The 27,372-nt window shown below is 39.3% G+C and overlaps 1 protein-coding gene across 1 annotated transcript in view; it reads left to right on the plus strand.

Annotated features, from left to right (window-relative positions):
* Positions 1–27,372, plus strand: part of LOC139723214 (sodium/potassium/calcium exchanger 3-like) — a 125,433-nt gene that overhangs the window by 69,152 nt on the left and 28,909 nt on the right. Inside the window, exon 2 of the mRNA XM_071634473.1 lies at positions 3,035–3,229. Coding sequence (XP_071490574.1) covers positions 3,035–3,229 — 195 coding nt within the window. The remainder of the gene's footprint in view (positions 1–3,034; positions 3,230–27,372) is intronic.

Here is a 27,372-nt window from a genome sequence, read left to right on the forward strand (position 1 = left end):
CAGTATTTTTTCCTTTCCAAAACTTTAGGATATTTTGAAGAGTACCGGATAGGCAAAAGACGTCATGATAAACTATGCAACTTTAATGGAGATCGTAACTTGACCAAAATATCGATAACGAAGTTCTCATATATATATATAGCGGGGAAACTTCGTTGTGTTCTTCAGATTAAGTGTGGTTCAACGAACGCTACAGCATGCTCTTGGATACTATCGCAGGAAAAGATTACACAAGGGAAGAGGAAAATGGAATGATAACATGAAGTCGAACGTGTTTATCTAACAAAAAGGTCGTTGTCCCATCTTTGCTCCTTAAGTATCACAAACAAAAGTATCATGTTTATAACTTAGCCAAGTATTGGCTTGGGCGAATGCTTGATTAAATTGTTCAAGTCAAAAAGTTTTATCTGTATGGTGCAGAGAACCTATCATTATTTCCGGGAATACTTGCGAGTGAAATCCTATTTCGGCAAGTTTGACTTGGAGGTTAAAACAGCAGAAGATACAAAGGTTGACCGCATCAAATTTGAGAACTTAGAGAAATTAATGAGCGCCAAAGGAAAAAAAAAAACACACACACACGGAAGTTTACAATCATTAAGTCAATTGCATAATTTCATTTTCTTCAAATTACATTTCATGCTGTATACATGTACTCTCACAATATGACGGAAGTCGTGTGAAGAACTTCGCTTTAAAACAGGAGGAGAGAAACGTTGTATGGTAACCTAGATTTTCTCGTGACGCCGACGCGCCAGCAAGCTGCTTTTCAGTCGGGTTTAGCATGCCCCAGACTCATATGCTTCTTGTGACGACAGCTAAGGTAGGATCATTGATCTTTCCCGAAATGAGCTGAAGTGGCAACCCAGATTTTTGTCAGGGCTGCAAATGGGTTGGGACCGACAAGAAAATCAGCTCTCATCATTCTTCAACACAGCTAATGCGGTTAAACATTCCGTTCCTTCCTACTCCATTCCCTTGCGCGAGTTCATCAGCTTCGTAGCATTGAACTTTTGGCACTGTCTAACACGAGGATAATCATTCGCGTTTGGGAGAAGTTGTCGAAAGGACAACCACAAGATAAAATGATTACGCCGTGTGCTGATTAAACGTCCACGGAAGTGCTGTTTGTATATTTAAAAAAGTATAGCAAATCACTATTTTTCTTGATTTGTGCCATTCCGCTTGTTCTATTCGCGTGTTAATGGGGTGCGTCTTCTATGTGCAACTCTGGTATTATGAAAGCTCAGCATTATTCTGTGTGGGTTTTATTTTTTACCTACATTAATGTTTTTGTGAGTGTGTGTGCGTTTGTATAAACAGTATTTTGTTGCTGATAGATATGTGTTTGTTATTTGTGTTTGCTGCGTTTTTTGCTGTGTTTTGCTGTCGTGTTTCCTTACCTTTCGCTCGGGGATGCACTTAAAGAAGGGCAGCGCTGAAAGAGCCAAATACTGTAAGATGTTTTTAATGGAAGGAAAATTTTCCTGCAATCGATCCGCTTCGATTTCTCCTTATACTTTCGGAGTTTTTTTAAATAAAAAAAAGAAGAAATCAAAGGAAAAACGCCAAGAAAAAGCATCAACGGTTCCGAGTACAAGGGCTGTCCGCTTGCATGCGCAGTGAATTCTGATCACGTTGGCTTGTTTTTGCGCATTATTCATGTTTTATCTACTTTTTGTGTATGCATTCACTCGTTCAGTTTGAAACTGAATTATGTTTAAGGGTTATGGAACGGTCACCCAGTATTCTGAAATAATAAGTGTAGGTTTGTACGAACTTCGAGCAGTTAACTTCGAATTGACACAAGGTAGACAAGCTTAAAAGACAGCACAGGTATAGCATTGTTCAAATATATAAGATTAGCACTTTTGTTTAATAACACAAAGACTTGCCTCACCTCATTGTAGTTCACTTTTGTCAATGTTTGTGTTGTATTTTGCTTTTGTATCCAAGCTAGTGGTTTTCAATAACTTCAAACCAAAATCCAACTTCAATATACATACTCTCGTTACGTCAATTCTTGTATAGCATTACGACATTCCAAGGCATCTTGCCATAATTGCCCTTTACCAAGTTTACTTCTGGTTTAGATGTTTGACTTCCTGTTTTTTCTACTCGTGTTTCTGTAAAACTTGATTCGCCCTCATAAACATATATTATCTTTTACATCAAGTTCTTTTAAGCCTTTATGTCTGTTTTAGGGGTTGTGTGCTTCGATATTTTGTTTCTTGCTTTTTATTTCAAATCTTGACTCTACAAACAGACCAGACACGAGATGGCATGGCACGGATTAAAGTGTAATGTAGCGAGAAAGAAGATGAAATTTGTAGGGCCTACTCGTCCATAATGCATTAAGGCTGCCCGCGGTGTCGCCAACTCCGTGTGACAGCTGGTATTAGAAAGTGATGCATTCGCTTGTCTCGGCTCGTAAAGAGACTTAGCGCTCGTTCTAAAACCGTAGAGAGAGTGCGTCTGCTCGAGCCGTTATCCGCCCCCAACACAGTCGTTAGCCTTGGGTGACAATTGATGTTTCCGAAGCTTTTATGCTGAATCGGAACGGACGCGCCATCACCCCTTGGTGGCTTGCTGGTTATCACCAGTGTCGTTCCTGTGACATAGCGAAGCATTTTTATAACGCGACTTGACTTTGCATTTTAATGTAATCTTTATAGCACAGTACATGACATATATATATATATATATATATATATATATATATATATATATATATATATATATACATATATATATATATATATATGCATCAGTTGATAGATTGCACATAGCATATAATATGAAAACTTTCTTCTAGTTGCTTGAGTTTTTTGTTGTTTCAATTCTTTGACGTTCCCCACACCATGCGATCCGATTTCGAATTGACGATTAAAATGCAGTTTTCTATGTTTTTCGCTCCTCATCTGCGATTTAACCATAATAGCACGAGAGATCTGTCTAATTGAAATGGAATCGCAATGTGTCTCTTCCTCTCACTCACTTTATTTGCATTCTTTTTTTTTCCCCCTCCTGACAGGTTTTGGCCAGAGGCACCATGGCGGGGCGGACGTCGGCGGCATCAACGAGCCACGTGTCTACGACGACTTCGCTGCAGCAAGCGGGGGTGGTCGTGGTCGAATACGGCGTCTCCTCGAGGTCTCCTCGAGTCCCGGGCTGGACTTTGTCACGGACGGTGGGGTTCACGAAGAGGAGATCAACTGCACGCCATCAAGTGAGTGAACACGGAACGCTCGAAATAGCCAATGAAGCTCGCACGTTTGTTAATTGTATGATATCAGAGTGTATAAGTGTGTGAGAATGTTTGCTTTATTGATTTGAATACGAATAAAAATTCGTTGCCAGCCGTGAGGGTGTTTTTTTTATCAAGTCCGTATATATATATATATATATATATATATATATATATATATATGTGTGTGTGTGTGTGTGTGTGTGTGTGTGTGTGTGTACTTAAACAAAATATAATTTTATAATATGATTTATGTAATTCAATAATTCAGTATAATCATATCATTACAATGCTCATATGTGTAATGGTGTGAAAATCATTAGCACAGGTTATTATTATTTGGATTTCAGCACTTCTTATGTTCATTCTTTCGCTGTATGAGTTAACATTTCAATTCTTGGAGCGCAGCATTATACTCGAGCACTCTTGCACCCACGCTGTCACGCAGTTATGAATATGCGTGTACACTGTTTTCGTTTTGGTGAACAATAACTGCTCAAGTTCAAAGAGAAAATGATTAGATGGAGTAGAAATGGAGATTAACTTCTTGGATACTCCGGCGGGGAACTGAGCTCGTTTTCTGCGCATCAACTGCGGGGATAGTGTGACGTCACGAATCTATCAATGTGATCATTATCTTCGAACAAAGTAATAAAAGCAACTTCCTGAACGGAGTACCGTTCGTCCCGATGATGTTTTGATGATAATACTGATTTGACTCGATCTGAACAGAGTCATAGCGGATAAATATCGCCGATGTTGTGGTTTTGTGCTGGTTTATTTTTTTTTTCCCAAAGCGCCCCAACACATAGATGCACCGAGGGAAGCGACACTGGAAAGTGTTGTATGGTTGTAATGTTGACATTTAATCTCCCAAGTCCATGCCAACTCATCCTTTATACTGCCACATGGCAAAACCCTTCAAAACTCGCTATGCCTCCTCAGCCAGCTCAGCCATCTCCGCAGTTCGGCATTTTGTGAAATGTCACGTAAACAGGGGCGTCGGTGACAAACGGAAATAAACGTTCGTCTGCCCGAGACAAAGGCAAGCGGACGCCGGTAAAGTGCAAAGACAGGTGCGTTTGGGAGCCCGATCAGGAAACAATGAATTTCGGTCGAGTAGACCCGCACCTAGGTGAGGGGGAGGGGGGAGGGGGGACCCAAGACACAGAGGGAGGCATAGGGGAAAAAGTGATGCTAATTGACTGAAACAACCTTATGAGGTATTTTACCCGAATAGAGAAATGGAGAGAAAAAGATAGAGATTAAAAGCGCTGTTACCAAGTGATAAACAACAGAATTACGAGGGTTTCTTTCCTATGCTAAGATAATTTGCTCACGTATATACTTCTCTATAATATGCATCCCCCAAACATTCAGAGGCATGGGTGTTACAATGACATTTTACCACTATACGCAAGCGCGAAGAAGCTTTTATGTTTAGCTGCTTCAAAATTTTGAATAATGCAGCTAAAGGCATAATAATGCAATTTATTCTGATTTGATTCATCATGATACTACACATTGTATGAGGATGATTTGAATGTGAGAGTTTTGTTTTCTTTTAATGCAATCACATACACGAATACATGTGGAAGACGTCGCCAATGGAATTAAAAAAAAAATCACATACATTCTCCAGTTGCCACATACACTGGTCACAGAAATCTACTGACCTTTTGCAAATCTGGCAAGTGTTACGTGCTTACGCGGAGACCTCCGAACCTCCCTCTGTTTCATGCAAGGTCCGAAATTTCGTTATGAGGTGGGTAGCGGAGATGCCGTACTGTATGAACTGAAAAAACAAAAACAAAAACACAACACAAATCAATAATAGTAACAGAATAGTGATAGTGATAGTCCATGGTCGTAGGCATTGCCGTAGTCTTAGTCGTAGTCGTAGTCGTAGTCATGGTTATAGCAGGGCTCGACACTTACGGTGGCCCGGTGGCCCGGGGCCACCACAATTGAAAGTCGGGCCACCAAATTTCAAAAAAGGGCAATTTTGGTGGCCCGCCTCGGGCCACCAAAATTTTTTGAAAAGTACGTCAATTAATTCGTAACTTTTTGCCCCGGAAATTATCAGTTATATTTGTTTAAAGGATGGATGAAAAGGACTGACTGAGTGCCTGAGAGTGAGTGTTGCGAGTTGTTGAGGTTTATTTATGAGTAGATGTATGTCCAACTTCCAGTTCTTACTATGGCTGGATAAAACTTAGATATCTGACTCATTAAAAAAAAACAGGACTTTTAATGTTTTTTATTGTTTTTTTTTTCGGGGCCACCAAATTTTTCTCTCGGGCCACCAAAAATTTGAAATTGAGGATTTTGGTGGCCCCATCGGGCCACCAAACAAAAAAGTTAGTGTCGAGCCCTGGTTTTAGTAATGATGTTGATTACAATAATAATGGGGAAAACAGTGCGATCTAAATACATTACTGAATCAGCCAGAAAGGGAAAGAAAGTAAAAATGACAAAATAGATCAGGGGGCTCCACGACAGAAATGTTGTTCTTTATTTGAATGCTATCAGTTAGCTAGTTTATGTCAGCAACTGAGACACTTCGTAGACAGAAACAGATATTATGCAAGTAAAATTGCATTATCATGATTATGGGTATACGCTAAATTGCAAAATTACTCGTCCCATAATAATCATTATGAAAAAAAAAAAGCTCTACCATGGGAGGGGACGCCACCACCCACACCTCCGCCACCATTCGGTTGTATGTTGTCTCGCAGTTACTCACTCCTAGCCAGTTGAGAAACTTGGCATCTCTGTTGAAACCTATTACAGCAGTCCCAGTCTGTTCACATCTACGGCCGATCAGGGGAAAGTTCAGGCGCACCGGCGGACTGTAACCAGATGCGTTGACCATTACCCTGCACAAACAGAATAAAGCGGCTGCCGAGATAAGTACGGCAAGTCTTAGCAAACATTACACCACTGAGAGAGAGAAAAAAAAGGGGGGTGGGGAAGGATAGAAAAAAGGTAGGAAAGAACAAAATGGAGGAGAAGGAGACGAAGAGAAAATATTTCCTTTCAAAGCACCATTCCAGAGAGATGGGGGGGGGGGGGTACTCCTTTCGGATGGTGTCTCAAAACGAAGGGGTTTGGACTGATCCTTAGCAGGCAGAGATCTACACCGAACGCGAAAGACGTCTTGGAAGAATGGAAGATAAAGCTATATAGATGGGTAGTTGCGTAGATAGATAGACAGATAGATGGAAGAGAGAGAGAGAGGGATGTGGGGGGGGGAGAGATAGGGAGAGATAGAAGAGAGATAGATGGAAGAGAGAGAGAGGGATGTGGGGGGGGGGAGATAGGGAGAGATAGAAGAGATGTGAATGTTACTCGTCATGCAGGAGAAAACTCATATAATGATTTTCTCTTTTTTTTAGGACAAAGTCACCCAAATAATATATGTGTGGATTGAGTGGATGCAGCAATATTAGTACAACACATCAGTGAAGGTTTTGAGGAAAATCGGACAATCCGTTCAAAAGTTTCTGTGCAGCCATCGCTGGATGAGAAGACTACTGCAGTCTGTGATGTCACGTATCTACAACGATAACAATAAAGAAAATATAAAGAGAATTCCACAACATTTCATTTTTTAAAATTAAAAAGTGTACGTTCTTTCGACTTGTTACTGGCACAATTTAAGGGTAATACTGATCCCCCAGCTTTCTGAAGGACGTAAGTAACGCGCTCTTTCATTTTTGCTGGAAGTATGAAAATATGCAATCATAAAATCGTTGTCCATAAGTGACATCACATACTATAGTATCTCATGCATCCAGCGATGACTGTGCAGACTCTTACAAATTGCATAACTTTTGAACAGATTGTCCGATTTTCCTCAAACTTTGACTGATGCGTTCTACTGATATTGGTGCATTCACTCAATCCACACACACACACATTGGGTGAACTTGTCCTTTAAACACTAATAATATGATGGGATGAAAAAGGTATGCTATTAAAGTAAAGTATAGAGCATCTCTCTTTCAAGATAAGGTGAAAGAAAAAACCAGAGTAGAACTAATATTCCCGGAATAAGCGTTTACAGTATTATAACAGGTGAAGCTCTATGTAGATACCAAAGATATCAAATGACAGAATAGAGTGTACATCAACATCTTGAAACCGGCACGGCTTGGAAGAAAAATACCCAGGCCGTTAATAACGCTTAACATGCAGGATGATTTGAAATCGACGAAGGGGACAGCCCAGATATACCTCGATCTGTTAAAAGCTTATTTTTATGCCGTCAGAGACGAAAAAAAAAATATATAGCGCGTATAAGAAGCCCACCAATCCATTGCTGTGTAAACAAAAGCGAGCATACGGAGATGCGAGCGCGCGCTGGCGGAACGCGAAGATGATGCCAAGTGTAAACAGTGGATGCAAATAGCGAAGGGCCCGGACTGAGCGGATGAATGCTTTGGTAATAGCGGACGGGGCCTTATCGTTCTGACCATCACCATTCGGTCGTGCCATCCGATTGATTTACGAGTTACGATTTACGCTTTCGATTTACATGAAGAATCGGCAGCATTGACCCATCTTATTCGGGACACTGCAATCATTGTTGGTTGTAAAAAAAAAAAAGTTACAAAGCAGCAACCAGTACAATGCATTCCATACATGTCATTGTTTTATTTTCAATTTATTTTTTATTCAATATCGATCTCATAGCCTATGAAACCTTGTCCCTATCCAAGTTCCAAGATAACGAATTGTGCACAGATAAAGTTTTTTTTTTTTTTTTTTTTTTTAATTGTGTCTTTGTTTGTTTGTGTTTTGCTTGCTTTTGGTTGATCACGCTTTACATGCTTTAGGAGATACTAATGTGAAGAAGTTGTACTGGGAAATATGCTTATCTTATTTGAATCAAGAATCCAAAGATGATTGGATTGCGAAAAATAGTATTATTGGAATATTGTAATTATATATCTGAGCTTCGTATTTTCCGCCATATTGATGATCAAACTGTATAGGAGCGATTCCCAAACTCCACATTACTTTAGCTGAAGCCATGATTATCACTCGGAGCACAGTGCGACGTTAGTATTCGCATCGAGTCGCACAGGTACAGCAGCCTACTTTGATTTCATGGAAGCTTCTCCACCCCTATATAAATGCGATTTATGTGATTAGCTCCGTCGCTTGGCAGCCCTCATTGAGTCAAGGAACAAGGCATAAATTTCATAAGAGAGCGTCGTTAAAGATAATGTGCGCGAGGATGCAGAGTTCAATTAACAGAGAGTCTGCACGTACTAAAAAAACCAACAACAATTGAATGTGATGGACGAAAATATACTCGCCTTCTTGAGGGTAGACCGAAACCTTCTGAAGACATGTTTTTTTTTTTTTCGTAACTAGGATTCTTACTACGCATGCGCAGTAAATGAGAGTTATAGTGGCGATATATCGATACTGTGATTGATGTTGACAAAGTTTGTAGTGCGCAAGGACTACCAAGTCGGACGAGCTGTGCTTTTCTTGGAGACCGAGGCACACGCAGACACAATCAAGGAGACCCCAGGGTGTATTGAGAGCATTACATAATCGTTCGAAGAGTTGCATCCCCGCAAGAATAGCTTATAGTTTATCAACATGATATCAATAGCTTAAACACGGTGTTTGAGGTCGAAGATCCCTTTCAACGGTACGAAATTTTGCTTGATTGAAGAATAATGTACCCCAACATTGATCGTTGAATACAAAAGTCTTACGGTAATACAACTCAGAGTTTAAAAGGAAAGAAATGAAAAACTAACCCCACGTTACTCGAGAATATGTTCCCTTTTGTGCAGAGAATAACGGTTGGATTTTTTTTTTTCGGGATCCAGATACATTTTCTGGAAGTCTACAGTATTGTTTCTCTCTCTCTATGCATAAAGAAGTTTCCATTTTTATTATTCTGAGAAAAGTCTGAATTGCCTACCTCTGCAATATACCAGCGTACGAAAAAAAAATCTAGTTTTCACGGTTGCAAAAAGGGAAACACGAACTTTAATTGTGACGCAGGTGTTGTCTGTAGATCCGCTATACCCACACTAAAATGGAAAAAAGAAAAAACAAAAGAAAACTCAGACACGTATTTACCTTCTTAATTAAACAGTAATGTCTAGAAGAAAACTATCTATGATAGCAGACAAACCAAAACGTAATGATAATGCGCTATACTCCATGCTGTGTATCAACAGTACAACAATATTATTGTGCGGATGTTATAGTTACATGGAAGTGATATGTGATCATCGTTACTCTCTACGCGTGTTTCATCAATCAGATAATAGAGTTGAAAGCGTGAAAGGCGCTCTTGAAAAAGAAAACACAACAGCGGTGTTTGTATGTGTAGTGTTTTTTTTTTATATATATAACGGTGATTATCTGACACTTCTAATCTTATCCGAAAATGGATTCACGCAGGATAATCCAAGGCATCTGACTGTGAATTGTTGTCATATTCATGCTATTTGTGAACGTATAGTGTTGGTGACTTTAACAGATTACTTCAATAAAGCCCAGAAGGCTGAGAAAGCGCCAAATGGTAAAAAGGAAAAGAGAAATAGATAATAGACTATAAACAGAATGATGCTTGAAATGAAACAAGAAGAAGCTATATTTAGTAGTGATAGATCATAATGCTAATTCCATTATAATGCATTATTGGAAAGGTATCACTATCACAAAGAACAACTGGAATTTCCAAGAATTCATTTTTTTTTTTGGCCATTATGAAATCCCGTTTCTGTTTCAATGACTTAGATTTGCACATGCGATTTCGTCACAGCATGCAATCATCATATCTATAAGAAGATGGTGAAAAGAGTGTTAGGATTAACATTAGTACCATCCTTATAATACTTGCTTCCCTCAGTGCACTTCTGCATAGGGGCACTTTGGGGGCAAAAAACCCGCAACACAAAACCACGAAATCGTTGATATTCATTAGAGAGTTATTTTATCTTTAAACACCCAGAGTAGCGTAATTCGCCGCCGCGTTATGCAATTTTACGCGCATCCGGGCGTGTTAAGCGATGAGGGAGAGGGGGTCTCGCCCGCAGCAAGAGGGCTTCAAACTTTGCTGGAGCTCAAAGTGTACAGTAAGAAGCGGCCTGAAATCGCATTCCAGACATCCGCTCGCACTGGTTGACGCACGCTGCAACGAGCACTGCCTTCTGAAGCATGTCGCAGAGCATTAATTTGCACCATCGACTTAGCTCTTTACTCGCGTCACTGCCACTTTGTGTTCCCCGATGAGGAAGAAATCATGAAATAAAACAACAGAATAAACAAACAAAACAAAACAAGCTCGCTGAAGTTAAGGTGGTAGAAGCGGATTGTCGCAATTCACCAACTAAAAAGTTATACACAATATTATTGTTTTATATGATTAGTGTAGGCGCTCGTTTCTTGCATTAATTTTGCTTTAAGCCTGAATTTCTCAGAATATTTCATCGTGACTTGTGACAAACCAAAGTGTCTAAGAACAATCTTTGTTGTCATAAATTTGAAGTGACAAGACATGATAAATTATTATAGTTTATGTATTCATGAGTGCTGTTTTTTTATCGCGTATTCGTTGCATATTCTCCTGATGATAAGTTATTGTATGTATGATGGTCTTACTTTTTAAATTCCAGTGTTTTCCATGGTAATACTACCTGTCACTGACTTTCCTGTCGTTTGCATCACCTCATAATTTTAATGGGAATTAGTGATAAAAAGACAGCAAATATCTTCTTGATTCGTTTCCTCTACTTTCGTCACCACTCCTCCTTTTCGCTTTTTTGCTTCTTTTCTCTTTTTTTTTTGGGGGGGGGGGTAAAACTATTATTCTAATAGAAAAAATATGAAGTTCTTTAATCATATATGACTGCAGGTTGTGACCTCTTTACGACGCAATGTTCATCGTTTTTTTTTCAATCATCATATTTACACAGAAGTATCATTATGCAGTCATTACCACTGTTAAAACCCACTTGTGTCATCTTAGATACGGTACCAGAGTGACAATCGTGTCATAACGGCGTCATTGACGTTCATGGAATCAATATTTGCTGTACTCGGTGGAGTTGTTCAATTTGGTTAGGTTTATTGGGTACATTAATGGTTTGTATATGTTTGTGTGTATGTATGTGTGTGTGTGTTCTGTTTTGTTTTATTTTCTTTTGTTTTTGTTTCGTTTTTCGTTTTCGTTTTTATTTTATTTTGTTTTGTTTTTGCTTTGTTTGTTTGTTTTGTTTTGTTTTGTTTTGTTTTGTTTGTTTGTTTTGTTTGTTTGTTTGTTTGTTGTTTGTTGTTTTGTTTTGTTTTTGTTTGTTTGTTGTTGGTTTTTTTTTTTTGGGGGGGGGAGTGGTGGGAGGCTCTCTTCATGGATAGATATTCCCAAATCTGTCATCTTCTTGCGACTGGACCGGTCAGATTTTGCCCTCGCAGCCCTTCTAGTGCTCCCCATCCCCTATAGTGCTCAGTCCGTATCCCGCTCTATTAGCCTCATCCGGTCTTCCTGCCTTTAATGCTGACCCTAAGCAACGATGCACGCGATGATAACACCTTACTCTCTCAAGCTCTCCCTCTCTCTTCATCTTACCCTCACTTCTCTTTCTATCCTTATGTTTTCTCCTTACTTTGTTGGGTCTACCTTTTATCTCTCCTCCTCGCTTTTTGTCACTCCCCTTCCCTCTCCCTCCTTTTTCTCTTTCTCCTTTGCTATCTCCTGATTTGTCAAATGTTTGGCTGGGATTTCCTTTCTATCCCTGATCCCCATCTATCCCTATCTATCTGTCTTTCCCTACACTATCCCTATATGTTAACCTAATCCCACCTATACTCCGTATCTCTGGACTTTCCTGTGATAACGTCAGATATCAGCCATCCTGTCCTTAGTAATACAGTATATACCTTCTGACCCTTCGACTATATTTCTGTTTATTCTTATCTGTTTTCACTTCCACTTTCTCATACTCATTTTCAATATGATAGGCCTACGTACAAACACACACAAACACACACACGTATATTACATACATGTATACATTTAGTGTATACGTAGATAGATATACTACAGTAGAGATATATATGTAATTTAAGTATAAACATTTATATGAATATATTACGAAATAACATTATTACTTAAATAAATGTGTTATATTTATGTATGTACACAATATATGTATAACATGTACTTATTCATAGTGTGTAATTGAGAGACAGAGAGAAAGAAAGGGAGAAAGGGAGAGAGAAGCCTCTCTCATGGTGTAATTACATCCCGTATAAGGCACATCTCCCAGTTCTACGAATCCTGGCCTTTACCAGCGATGCACGTGACAGAAACACCTTTCGTCCTTCTTCCTCCACTTCTTCGCCTCATTCTCACCACTCTCATTCTCTCACTATAATCTTGATTCCCTGCAGAATCTTGTCTGCTTCTTTCATTCCTATACCGTTTCCTCTTGCTTACGGGACTTAGAGACGTTGAGACCAAAACAAAACAAAAAACACCCCCCCCCCCAAAAAAAAAAAAAAAAAAAAAAAAAAAAAAAAAGATGTCGTATACGCAGGCGATCCCAGCGGATCACACGTGACACGCACGATGATCCTAGTTCGTCATTTGCAAGCCCGACTGTAGTCCCTCAAACACTCCCATCTATAAAACATATAACCCCTATAGATGGTTAGGTTGTTTTCAGTGCTGTCTTATTCCAGTACACTGTACAGCCAGTATCCTTCGCAATGCTGCAAGCGTATATTTCTTCTGAAAGCTCCTCCGAGAAGATGGCGGGAAAAAAGGGGGAAATGATTTAAAGAAAACAGAAAGTTATCGTGAGTCGAGAGTCTCTCGTGAGAAGCTATCATATCACCGGAAGGTGATTGAAAATGCTCGCATGTTTTATATATATAGTAGTATGAGAAGGCCATTCGAACGCATAACCTTTTTGGATGTAGGTCTGGTGTGCGGTTTAAGCGTCTAAATCAACAACAAGCTCACATTAATGTTACGTAATTATTGTCGAACCTTTGCCTTCTGTTTGCTTATGTAGATGCTGCGTCCACTTCTGTTCCCCGTCTTTTGCGCTCCTTAATTCTCCTTCAAAATAGACCAGTTTTATCCCGAAAATGTAAGATCGATTCCCAACCTCGTTTCTCATTCGCAAAGAAAGACAGTGCCAACACAGGCTGTGCTTCAGACAAAGGTGCAACCATCAGGAAGAGGCGTTAATTCCAATAGCTAATTAAGCCTCTTCCGTGTAGCATTTGTGTTGTTCGTAGACCTTTTAGAACTTTAAGTCCCATTAAGACTTGATTTTGAGAGTTGTCGCCCTACTGAATCACCCATTCGTAAACCGATTTATTAGAATGTATATTTAAATGTACAATTGTTCCCCTCCCCCTCGTGACCTAGAATTGAGTTATTCAATTCAATTCAATTCAATTCAATTCAATTCAATTCAATTCAATTCAATTCATTTCAATTCAATTCAGTTTAATTCAATTTAATTGTTTTAAATGAATACATATATCCAAACTCGCAATTCAGTTTGCATGCATGCGTCAGGTGTTCATCCGCACAAATCGAAATTCATTAAGTAGTGTCTTTGACAACATTATTTTGTCATAAATATATACATTGTATTTGAAGAACTTGTTCAACCAGTTCTTCAACTAAGTATTGGTGAAGGCTCAACTCTGATTGTTCTCATTATCAACTGTCGTATCGTATAACTTAGAAATTGAAAGACCATTGTTCACTCGATATTATATAACAATGATAACACTTCTTATATCTAAAACATGATGAAATTTTGATTTCATTGTTTTGTGTTTGGGCGTCACCGGTACGGTCAATTTTACATTGTTCAGGAACTGTCAATCCTATGAGAAAAGAATAGATCAAAGCATCAATCGAATAAGTAAGCACTTGCTTTTACAATACACATTTAATCGATAATGCGAGTCAAGGGATTTTGTTTGGTCACATCGCCAACAGGCAGATAGAGACAACGACATATCAAAAATGTGTTTACTCGAAGACGAACATTTTCCGTCACAATACGTGAATATTCGATTTTGGTTTTGTCACTGCACCCATTACAATTACAATAACGGTCAATAGTTACTTTTCAAATTAGATGGCTTCTAAAATAGGAGGAATTCAGTCGATCGGAAGACCTCATGTTTTTTACTCCTACAATTATTTAGTAAGAATCCGTTTTCATGGGTCAAATTTCCAAGAGAATTATCATACAATACCTACCATATGATAACAGTCATGGACGTGTTTTCGAAGATGATTTGAGATGAATTGGTGTCACAATCCGCTACTATTTATTACTATTATGTTTCGTTGTGTCTTCGACGCCCTAAAAGACAACTCGTTGTTTGAACCCCCGATACTGCGGTCACTGCCTCCCGACCACCCCATGACGTACGTGCTTACTTTTTTTCCAGCTAAGACTGATTAAACCGCGCCCGTAATGATGCTCACTCCCCTCCAATCAACGCGACGTAGACTCGTCTGCCCGTCAAATTTAGTTGCCGAGTGGAAATGCGAATGACGTCATGACTTTAACTACGGAGCAGTACAATGACCATTACGCGATGATTAAATGAATTCAATGTTCTCCGCCGGGACGGCAAGGCATGTTGTGTGACGAGTAACCGCATGATAGATAACACTGGCCACAGGATCGAATACGTGATTGGATTGTTTGTTTTCTTCACAGCCATCTATTTCACAGATCGATGAACATTTGCATCGCAGACAGACGGAATTTCTTCTTAATGTTGTTATCCTATTTACTGATGCAATGCGGTGTGACCAGTATGTAGATTTCCGTCGGTGTTAGTGCTCTTTTAAAATAGCAATTCATCTGGCTTGATGAGAATCAGGGAAGGAAATCTAATTACAATCCATGCCTAACCATCTATGTAACGCAGGCAACTTGGCACACGTAGCCAACTTGCACTCTAAAGTTTTGGCTTTTATGGTGTAGGAGACGAATGGTGAGTTGACGATATAGATAGCACTCGTGATAGCTCGTAATGAACTCGTGATGCAGCTCGGGGTAACGCAGCGCGACTTGGTGCAACTTGCCACAGTTTAGCACACCCCTGCACTGTTATACTGGGATGAAATTCGCCAGGGATTTAAGAAAAAATTAGATATGTGAAATACTATGATAACATTGGTGCAACTCATGCACCACTCGCGTTAACTCGCAGTGGTGCGAATCATACTCTTTATAAAGTACTGCTCGCAATATTCCTCTGCGTTACTTCGGGTTTTCGAATAAATTTCGATTTTCGATGAATCCAGGCCATACGAGTTTCCCTCCTAGCCATGCGGATTATCGAGGTTGCTTCTTCCCGGAGCAGGGTCAATAATCCGGGAAATCCTCTTTACACCTGATGTAGAAGAACCCCAATCTTAAACAGTGCTTCTCCCGCTCAATTCACCACATTCATAAAACGTGTAAAATAAGAGATGCGACAAATTCGTAACAGATCTTGATCAATCGCACGAAAATCGTTACAAGTCGTACATAAGGTCGCTGCAACTCGGGTCACACTCGGGGTTATTCGTTTGTAATCATCATATTAAACTCGAATTATTGCAGCTGTTTTCGATGTTCTCGTAATGAAATGAAATGATGTAAATGAAAAGAAATAAAAACGAAATGTTTGCTCGTAGAGCATTCATTCAAAACTGAACCCCTCCGTTATTAGGTCGCAGCTACACAGGGGTTGAGGTTTGTGTGCTGACTCTACACATGGCGGGAAAATGACTTTGCTTATTGTGCGAATGGTTTTGTCTGTGTCAGCGCCACGAGCAACCTTTTTGTTGTTGCTGTTAAAAATGTCAATGGCATTTTAGTTGGCGATAGCGAGGGTGTTGAATTGCATGTTTTTTAGAGAAGAGAGGCTGGTTGCGGACATTATTATAGCCTATTGCGTCTTGCATTGATGAAAACATTAGAGTGGGAAGCAATAGTAGAGTCATATGCCCTTTTAGATTCCGATTTGCATAGACACTTTATGGGCTGTGTCCGTGAGATTGAGTGGGATATTGACTGGCCTTATCTACCATTATTGCTGAGAATGTTTTTCCTAATATTGACTGTTTCAAGTGTTCGAATAAAATGTCCTTCACAAGTCAGAGATTTAAATCCTCTTATGATTTTTTACTTGAATAAAAACTTCCCCGCCCCTCGGATTACGCTTGTTTTGATTTCTTTCGTTTTTACATTATGTTTTGTTTTTGTTTTTCCCCGACGACATGTTCATGAGGTTTGGCTTTACCCACGGCCATGCTCTATGTTTATTTCGAGCGGTGGGGTAAAAACATCTGAATTTCCGAGAACATGTTTTCCTTTCCGCCTCCAGCCCTTATGTTTATTCCATTCCTGCTTAACAGGAGTCGATCAAATTTAGTTCCTCATTTTAGAGTTTATTTTCTCTTTTTCACCATGCTTTTAGAAAATGCTTGAATAATGTCGCCGAGATTTCAATATTTTACAGCAAAAATAATCTATATCACACTCATCAGGCAAATCTAAGTTTGAGGCATAAATTGATGTCTTAACGAATCGATTGTTCTACGCCGTCAGTTTGTAAGTGCTGCATTTTGTAATTTGACAACGGACATTATCAACAAATATGTTTAAACATCCGTCTAGTCTAGCCATGAAGATGGTAAAATGGTTTGTTCTTGTTTTTTTTAAAGGGTGGATGCTGATCATTCCGATATCAAGTTGGATCGATCAACAATAAAGAACGCAGCATTGTGAAAGAATCACTGTCCCTTTCACCTTTTGCCACTTTCAAATACATACATCTTCGTATATCTATTTGACAATTCTCATTCACTTTTGTGTCATTTCGAAGAATGCCGCTCAATTTCTTTTGAATTACAAAATTATGTGTAAAAAAGATAGAAAAATGCGTGGATGCGGCAATGCTCGCTCTCTTACTCTGGGATCTTGTCGGAAGAAGATGAATTTTTGCAAGCCTACCACGTAGAAAGGAGGAAGGCGGGAGGACCAGCGGCAGTTAAAGTGCAGCTCCGCTCTATGTTCAAATGTTGACAATGATAAGTCATGGGTAAGAGATAGATAAATAGGTAGACAGATAGACAGATATAGATAAATAGATAAATAGATAGATAGATAAATAAATAGATAAATAGATAAATAGATAAATAAATAAATAGAGAGGGGGAGGGGAAAGAGATAGAGAGAGAGAGAGAGAGAAATGTAGTGGTATACAATGACTACGGTAGTATAAGTCTTATGAACATCGCACCGAGATTTATAGAATTGTACAGTTTCACATGATTTTTTTTTTCTTTTTTGACAGTGAGATCGGTCATCTCACCACTCCCGCGGTGGTGTCTGTACTAAAATATTATGTAATATCCGATTCTTGACGCTTTATTTTCTTGAACGGATGAGCAAAGTCCTCATTTGAGACTCTCGCTGCATGTCTTCATCATAAGGACTCCATAGAATAACTTTATGTAAAGAATAGAAATCCTTCTTCCGTAAATTTCCATCAAAAAGATAGGAAGAGGAAATGTACTAAAGATTTGCGCAACGCGGAAGAGTCTTAACCCGTTCCATACTGAAATCTGAACTCCCCATAGACTTAATACACAGGCCACCAGGTTCTCGTATGGAACGGGTTAAGGGGTGACATGGCGACCAAAATAAGTTACATTAACATGTCAGATTTAATAATTGCATAATAATCTTATGTCAGACCTTAATGATACCTTTACATATTCTGTGTGTTTGGCTTTTTTTTTTTTCTGTAAGTCAACTCGAATAATGTAGAATTGCTCTTTAAAAGATTGATCGCTGCATAACGATCGCAAAAGTCGGCAATCGATACATCGGCCAGTGCGAGAATCGAGTTGCACGTGCACGGCGGCAATGTATGGTGGTGGTGGTGGTGGTGGTGGTGGTGGTGGTGGTGGTTGGGGGGGGGGGGGGGGGGCAATGGACGATTCTTGCCCTGTAACTGTAAGTGCGAATTGAGGACACGGTAGTCCCAGTTAGGACAAATTCTTTACTGGTAATGTTTTCACGCGCTCCTGTGAAATTAACTGACTACAGATGACATTGCAATTCTCCCTATAACAATCCTCCATTTTTCCTAATCTCATTTTTGTTCTATACTCTATTTCTTATTTGCAGTAGCACTAAAATCCAGTACCTATTCAGTGAAAGGATTTAATGGTCATGCCTGCTATGTTTGCACCGGGAAAGAGATAGAAGAGATAGGGAAAGATTTGTGTGTATGTGTTTGTGTGTTATTGTCTTTTGGTTTTCATCAACTAATCATCAGGTGTTATGAATTAATATTTACATCGTGGTTATTGTTGGGTGTTGCCATGACCACAAGACTGCGGAATTTAATTTGTTGACCAAATTGAATCCATTAACGACTGGGAAGCCCTGTGTATTTGCATTTTTATTGAGTCTACTTTTCTGCTCCATCTCCCTCGCAGTTAAACCCCTTTCATTCCTCCCCCCCCCCCCCATCTTGTATAGTTTTTGTACTCTCTCAAATCTAGTGCTGTATGATGACGGCCAAAATTGTCAAAAAGCGCCTAACCCTTTTTTTTACTGTTGGCATCTCACCGGCTCGCATAATAACATGAAAGGATTTTAAGGGTATAAATATGCGAATTTATGTGTGTATGCGTGTCAATGAAAGTCACGCGATCTATACAAACGCTGCGGCAAAATCTGAAAACTCTGAAAAGCACAATGCACAGTAAGGAAACAAAGATGAAGTCTTCGCTGACTCGTCGCCAGACTCGCAAGGAGAAATGGTAAAAGAACAGAAAGCTGGGAGAGGGACCTTGTTTTCTCTGAAAAGCGATGCAAGTTGAGGTGACAGACGTATATGTACGGGATTACGCTCATACTGTGTGTCTTTGTTTGTTTGTTTGTGTGTGTGTGTATGTGTGTGTATGTGACTCTGTGTGTATGTTTATGGAGGGAGATAAAGACGTCTCTTTTTCTCATTCTTTGTAGCAAGATGTATTGACAATATATCGCCCCAAAGTAGCGCATGCTGAGTGTCGAGGCGTAGACTCCTGCCTTCAAGTCGACCATTAGCGTAGAATTGCATTGATATGATAATGATAAAAGTGATCAATAGTTATCTTGAACAAAATCACGTGACACAATGCTGTCCTTCTTGTGAACTTGCGCTCGACAGGAACCATGATTCCTCAAATAGTGTTTCATCGCCGTCACGCTTATTCCGACGGCAGTCGATCGCTGGATCGACGGAGCGTGTGTTAAAAACGCAAGGTTGGTGAAAATGATCCTAACGCGCAATGCCACACAACTTTCAAATTGTCTTTATTGTTAGAAAGGATAATCAGACACAAAAGATAGTAGAACTTTCATGAAAATCAGAATAAAAGAAATAATAAAAAGCTACATTAATTGAAAGTTCCCCACACTTTTACAAAGTATTGACGTCGGCCACATACAATCACCAATCACATGTCCGTGTCTGCGTCTGTGCTTCTGCCCGTAAGGATTTGTTGGTGCGGAAAGAGATGTAAATATTGATATCCGTGCAACAAAGTTTCTGGCGATGACTGTAACGGGTTCGAATCTCACCATCCCATATCTTCTTTAATTTGAAGACCGGCAGGCAGCGTTTTTTTCTTTTTTCTTTGTTGTCGTTGTTAGATGACATATAGAACTCAGCGCAGCTTGTAAATCGAAGTTTTTCTTTTTATTCAGTTTCGTTGTTTTTCCCGGAAATGAACTTGTGTTTGTTAATTCATTTCCACTTTTTTTTCTTCTCGTAAATGAACTTGTGATTGCCTATTCATTTGCGTTGTTTTTCTCGGAAATGAACTTGTGTTTTTTTTATTCATTTTCGTTGTTTTCCTCGAAAATATGTTTGTGTTTGTGTTTTCGAATATCTCAAATTAAGATGGTACAGTGAAAGCTGCATACGAGCAAGCAGTGTGTACGTAGTTGACTTGCGTAGACGCATTGCGAATATTCTGCCCGTAAATATGAGTCTTAAAATACTGTTCTTGCTATTCTGAGACTGAGCGCATCACCGATATTGACGGGATTACACAAACACTTGACAAAGGTCACCATTTACATGCCCCCGGTTACCATGGAAACAGGTGCATGGATGCACTTTAGCTATAACGCCACGCGCTCAAGATTAATTCAAGCTTAGAACGTTTTGGCGGCATCTGCGCTTTGCTCCCTGCATGTCGTGTCTTGATGGTGGGGCTGATTACATTTACCGTAAAATCTGATAATAATTCAAGAAGAGGGGGCATATAAACCGCCTTTGTATCAGAGATGCGTCTTCCATTGGACGTTAAAGCACCTTAGTTATCACCGTCAGAGTAAATAGCTTGCAACCATTTTTTTTTTTCTGCCGGCATGCATGGGGCTCTTTGTTTCTGCATGCTTACTTAATTTTCTCTTCCTGTATAATTTGTTCTTCTCCTTTCCTTCTTCTTCTTCTTCTTCTCGCTCCTCCTCCTCTTCTTCTTCTCCTAATTTTTTTCTTGTATACAGTATGAAGAACAGTATTCCATTCCCGAGCATTTGAGGGCGAAACAACTATAAACATATTCTTGTGTGTAGTAGAGCCATATTATTATGCTTATTCAATAACTACAGTCTAATGCTGTAAGGTTATTCCCCTATTCAACGTATTGCAGCATAAGAAACTACCGCACTTGAATTATGGCATCCGTTATTTATACATAATCTCTTCATAGTCTTAATTTGCAAGTCCTCGTGGAAATCCTATTATCAAGATCGTGTACTTTACTCCATAACGGAGAGACGGAAAATCTACATAGCAAACGGACGTTCCTTTCACAACAATAAAATGTTAGAAAATATAACAACAAACAAACTTTAAATAGATAACTGAATATATGAATAAACACACACATACACACACGAATATAAATATATTATATTATATATGTTTATACTTATAAACAAATTATATGATTATGTAAATATATATATATATATACATACATATGTATATATATATATATATATATATGAAGTATGTTTATCATGACATGTGAGACGAAATAAAAATAAATAATGAATGCAACTTGTGGCATCTATTAACATTTTTAAATTTATGCTTTCAAGTATGTAAAAATAAACTTGAAGAATATGTACGAAAATATGACACGACGAGCATGTTTTCAGAGCCCGGTTGTTTGTTGACGCTATACTTGCCGTAGGAGCCATTACGGCTACCTTGACAGTTCAAGCTTTCAAGCTTTCAACTCCCTCTCTCTCTCTCTCTCTTGCTTTTCTTCTCTCTTTTTTCAGTCATTTCACATCGTATTTCCAACATATTCGTCCAAATCGATATGGTAGTTTCTTCGAACTTCCCTTTTCGCTCCGCCTTTTGTGAAAATAGCACGATTAGTCATTCCACTTTTCATCACGCTGGTGTCTTTTTCAATGTTTCAGTCGCGTGTGTGCAAATTTTACGTGGTGTAATATTTTGTGTGTGTGTGTGTGTGTGTGTGTGTGTGTGTGTGTGTGTGTGTGAGGGTGTGTGTGTTTTTCGCGGCTTAGAGTATGTGCTTCTTTGTGTGCATGTGTATGCAGGAGGCAGATAGAATGTTTTAGTTGCAGAAGGCTCCAACTTTCTATACACACGAAGAGTATGCAAATGGAGCTGTCACAGTTTAGTATTATGCAACCATGGATCGTATTATGGGTACTTGTGCTGTTTACTCACCGTGCTCTTTATTATTCTTGATTTCTTTTGATTTCTGTTTATCGTGCGATTCTGAGAGTTCCCTGATAGCTTTTTCCTGTTAATAGACTCCAAGTTTGCAAATTCATCTTCGTTGTCGTTACAACTGTCGATGCATCTGTGCGAACGCATAAAGGCAGCAGCGGTATACTTTGTAAAGGACTATTTCAGCGACAAGGTATCAGTAAACGCACTTGAAAGACCGGTTTTTTTTTCCTGTCGAATAGATTAAAATGATATTGGCGCATATTAAAGACAATGCGGGTAAATGCATCTCGAAAAGCATCTTACTGAAAGATATCAAAAGACATGTGTGACAGAAATATTTGTATCAGTGCTGATTTTTCATTCTAAAACGCGCTGATACCCAGAAGCACATTCACGCAGTTCATGACGTTTCATCATTGGCATGGAAACCTGGCACTTGTTCTGCACACAATATACAAACGCAAGCACACCGTAGTGACACGACAACACACATAGTAGAATGTCCTTGAAGACATTTTGTGTATGCAAAGGCCTTTGCAATACATTCCTCTCAGCAAGTGTATCATTAATCGAAATCGGTTACGACAGCATAAGTGTCACTTTTGAAATAAAACAGTCTAAACAAAATTATTTTTCCCCCATGACGATATAAACATTGCATAAATATTATATTTTTGAAGTGCCAACTGTTAGACTGATGAAAATAGACAAGCTTGCCATTATACATTTTATATATAATAAAATGAAATATCTCCCTTCCAAATTTAGGTGTTGATAAAGTCGGCAAAAAATAACTATCAATGTCAATATCCATAAATAATGCATTTTCGTTTCAAAACGGCACCGGTCCTAATCAGTTATGTCAACATGAGATTTCTCTGTTTTGACCGTGTTGATCGTGAAATAATGACATCAGATTCTCTTTGTGGAGGTAGAGACGAGTTTCTCGAGATGCACGATTCACGGCTGAGCATTTTGAGAGCAAGAGACTGTAATTAATATACCAGGGACGCCGTCGCAGTTTGACAAGCAATAGATATTTTCCGCGCCTGTGGCCAACTGGAGAAGGGATTTCTCTTTAATTTGTTTTGACGAGCGATCGCTCTACTCACCGAGAGACAGAGAAAGATTAGAGAATATTGTGACAACTATAGGAAAGAGAAATAGGGTAGAGAGAGACATCAATAAATTATATAAAAGATAATATACGTATAGAGAGGGAAAGAAGAAGAGAAAGGGGAGAGAAACTGAGAGTTTAACGAAGTGTGTAAGCCACATGCATTTGATTCATGTGCCTTTGACGGAGTTTTGTCCACGAGCGATTGCAAACCGTGCAGACCTAATTCAATTTGGCTCCTTGTAGCCGTTGCCATGGCGATAGTAGCAGATTTTTAAGAAGTGACCTCTTTCCTTGATGTGGTGCACCGAGGGGGAGTGCGAGATCTACCCGCTTCTAACCGACCCATTTTATCTGGTGCGTTCGTATGTATACGAATGTTGCAAACGCCAAAACTTTGTGCGGAACAAGTTCGTCGATAGATGAGATCCTACATGAGAATCCTACCAATAAAGTCGTCGTTTTGTGAGATGCATTGGGGATAATGTTTCAATTCGACAGTATTATTATCCTACTGTATTTTAAGTAACACACTCTCACATATTAGGGTCTGGTATGCTGCTAAATGTTAACGACTTTAATAAAAGGGCTTCTTCTACACTCTCTCAGTCCATGATATTTTATGTTAGATCGCAGTGACATAACTCACAAAAAGAAGAAACTGCTGTGTACCGCTGATGCGGGTTAAAACGCTCCGTCTGCGAAGATATACAAACCCCACCGAGAGTTTTCCCCCTTCATGGCGCGATGGAGATAACTGGGCTTGAGGTTATCTTTGCATACTTTATGTGCGCATGTGTGCCTGTACGATTTGTGTGCTTGTGTTTACATGTATGTTAAGATTATGTGTGTAAGACATATACTATACAAACAGACTGTGAAATGTGCAGCAATTGCTGATAATACTAGATACCATGGTTACAGGATTAGATTATGAGACTGTGGGCTGGAGAGGTGGAGATTAATGGAAAGAGCTCTGACAGAATTGCAGGACTGAACAAACAGGAAATATATAAAGGGTCTTATACTAAAATGTAGGATATAATCTTTATTAAAGTATGCTACCGTTGTGTTCACCACAAAATTATATGCCAGTATTGTACAAACATAATTATACATGAAAAATGAAGAAATTCAAGCCATTTTTCCAGTTAATACTGTCTATATTGTGTTCAGGTGCTGCTGCTGCTACATCGAACTTGGGGGGTGGGGGGAGGGGAAGGGATAGTAAATAAGGTCACTTCTTGTTCAATGTGGTCAGTTTTCTAGAAGTGTCCTAACACACACGGTGCATAAATAGCTTTAGCTTGGGAAGAAGAGTATCTCGCGGCCTGTGCAGCCAGCTTTATGGTCACCTTAGTTCTGATGGCCCCATAAGTTTGACTTCCGTCGGAGATGTTCGGCAGGTGTACTGGAGGTGAAAAATTATTCGTTAGGATCAGGAGGGGTCGAGATGATGAGAGCCTCACCAAAAAAAAAAATGAAGAAAACACAAGAAACTGTCTTTCTGTGTGTAGCATAGTATCTCCTTGGTCGTCTCCGCGGGATACGTAATTTAGACGATTGCGCAGAGAGCGAGAGCGAGAGAGAGGGAGAGGGAGAGAGCATAGCTAGAAGGGTGTTTACGGGAACATAACACAAAAACACAGACGATGAGAGCCATTTTTTTTTCTGCGCCAATGATTCTCCCACATTTTTCTCAGCAGAGGAGCTAGAAGACCTTGTGGCTTTAAGTTTCCTTTTTATCCCGTGGGCAGCGCGAGTTTGGGGCTGCATTGCTTGTTTTGTTTATGCAACGAAAAGTAACTTTCGAACGTGAAGTTTCTAACGGTTTTCAACCTGCCGCAGGAAAGTTCTGGACACACTTTGATTAGTATGCTCTGCTCTTGAACGGTAGCATATCAATCTCAAGAGAGCCTCCGAATTTTGCTCAAAGTAAACAATGACGCGCGCTAAAATTAATATGGCATTTTGCTTCCCGCAAATCGCTACATTCTTGACGAATAAAGACGTCATTCTGGTATGAATTAAACCCCTGTTGGAATAGGTATATTAGAGTATCAGTGCAATTTGAAGACTAGTACTCTATCAATGCCACGGCGGTCCTGAACAGCAAGCAAAATTGTTGATATCGATAGTGCATTTCGTAGTTTTGTTCTCTTTGCGATATCACACGCTCTTCGCATATCAGTTTAAGCCGTTTCGCCGACGAACTAAGCATGCGGTGTATGGATCACAGATTCTCTACAGTCAAGCTGGTCGGTTGCATTGCCCATAGGGCAAACAAAATAAAAACAAATTAGAAAAAAAAAACAACAACAACAGGTAAAATCTACCCGCTATTAAAGGTGTGACCTAAAAAGTATGCCGCAAGAGGGCGGACACGGAAGCACCGGATAATGCCACATGCCATTTGGACACGCTATTACGCGCTCATTAACAATTACACTGTACCACCACAGCCTTTCGCGTGCCCTTTTGTGCAACGTAGACGTGGAACGTGGAGACGATGTTGATGTGTAAAACGTCTGGACTTTACCTTTTTACCCTCTCTTCATTTTTAATAGTGGTGTTTGTGGCCTGAAATGCTCATCACCGTTTGGTATCCTATACTTCCATATCATGGCATATTGGACACGAGTTATGTACGTCATGCTTGTGGCGTGAATGATCATTCAAGATGTTTTAATATACAGAGAATTATAAACTGCTATATTATATAAAGGACTCTTTAAGAGCAGCGCTGATGGACGAATTTTATCGGGAGTCATGAGAAGGATAAATTCAGCTTAATGTCTTCCCGAAATCTTCTTCCTAAAAATGTACATCTCGCCATCCTCTTTCCTCGTGTTTGTCGAGTACACAGTAGGACCAATTCAATGTACTTAATTCTGTACTTATGATCTTGATATATTATTTCAGATCAAACTCCACTTAAATCTATTCGTAATTAATCATGCCATGTCAATTCTCTCGTCATTAGATCATAACCTTCACAAGACCTTAATGGGAAAACTTAAAGTCTTTCCAAGAGCTATCCCAATTCGTTAATATCAGCTTTAGATGTCGAAATTTAAATTTCACGCCAATACTATTTGGGACATATCCGAAACGAACAGAAAATCACGAATAATGCTTATCGAAGAGCTGCCCCAATTACTTCATATCAGCTGTAGATATGAAACTATCAATTTCACACCAAAACTATTAGGGACATGTCCGAAACGAACAGAAAACTGCAAATAATGTTTTTCCAAGAGCTATCCCAATTAGTTCATATCAGCTTTAGATGTCCAAATTTCAATTTCACACCAAAACCGTTAGGGACACAAACCGAAAATGTTCCTTGTATCTACTTAGTGATGTCCACTTAAGGGAACAAGAATTCTTGTCATGATTGCACACACACACGCACACACATGCACACACACACACACACACACACACATGCACGCACATCAGTAGTAACGCATGGCGCACGGACGCTCGGAGCATACGACCTTCGCGTGTCCGATGCCCTAGTACAGTCGGGCGCACACGCACTCACGGACACGTACATCCTACATGTTATAAACGTTATTTATTATTCACCCTATGTACACAGGTGAAATCAGTAATGATGAATTATATTAGAATGATTGTTGAAAAACAAATTTCACAAATTATTAATCTAAGATGTATAATGTGGGTAAAGATTATGCGCTATCTATTTGCACATGTTTGTAATGTATAGTTAGGAGATAACTCCACCAATATCCTTGTGTATCGCCAAAGTTTAGGAATACGCCGCTCTAGCTCCATTCTGATACATCCATTTTTTACTGCCCTGTTTTTTCTGTGGGTAGTATGGACCAAAACAAACGAACAAAAAAAAAACAACAAACAAACAAACAAACACGGGTTGGAATGGAAGCCTCTGAAAGGGGATCTAGTGATTTGTCTCCAGAAAATCCCAGATGTTTTGAATTGTTTCTTCGTTTTTACATCTGACCTCTCTTTCTACGCCGTCTAAAATTGTCTCAAAATGCTCCTTTCTGTAAAGGGCAGTACATATGATATATCTTTGGCAGTGTAAACGATCGAGGCGTTGTCGCCCATAAAGTGGTTTTTCGTTTGGCGAACTTGAAAATCTTTTTATAGCAATCTTGATTGAATGCGTCCAATTATAGGCACGTCGCCGTGTTTCTCAACTCGCCATCATAATCCC

Source organism: Diadema antillarum, unplaced genomic scaffold (genome assembly GCF_040938485.1).
Source record: "Diadema antillarum isolate AM-2024a unplaced genomic scaffold, OU_Dant_1.0 scf00000183, whole genome shotgun sequence".
NCBI classification, from domain to species: Eukaryota; Metazoa; Echinodermata; class Echinoidea; order Diadematoida; family Diadematidae; genus Diadema; species Diadema antillarum.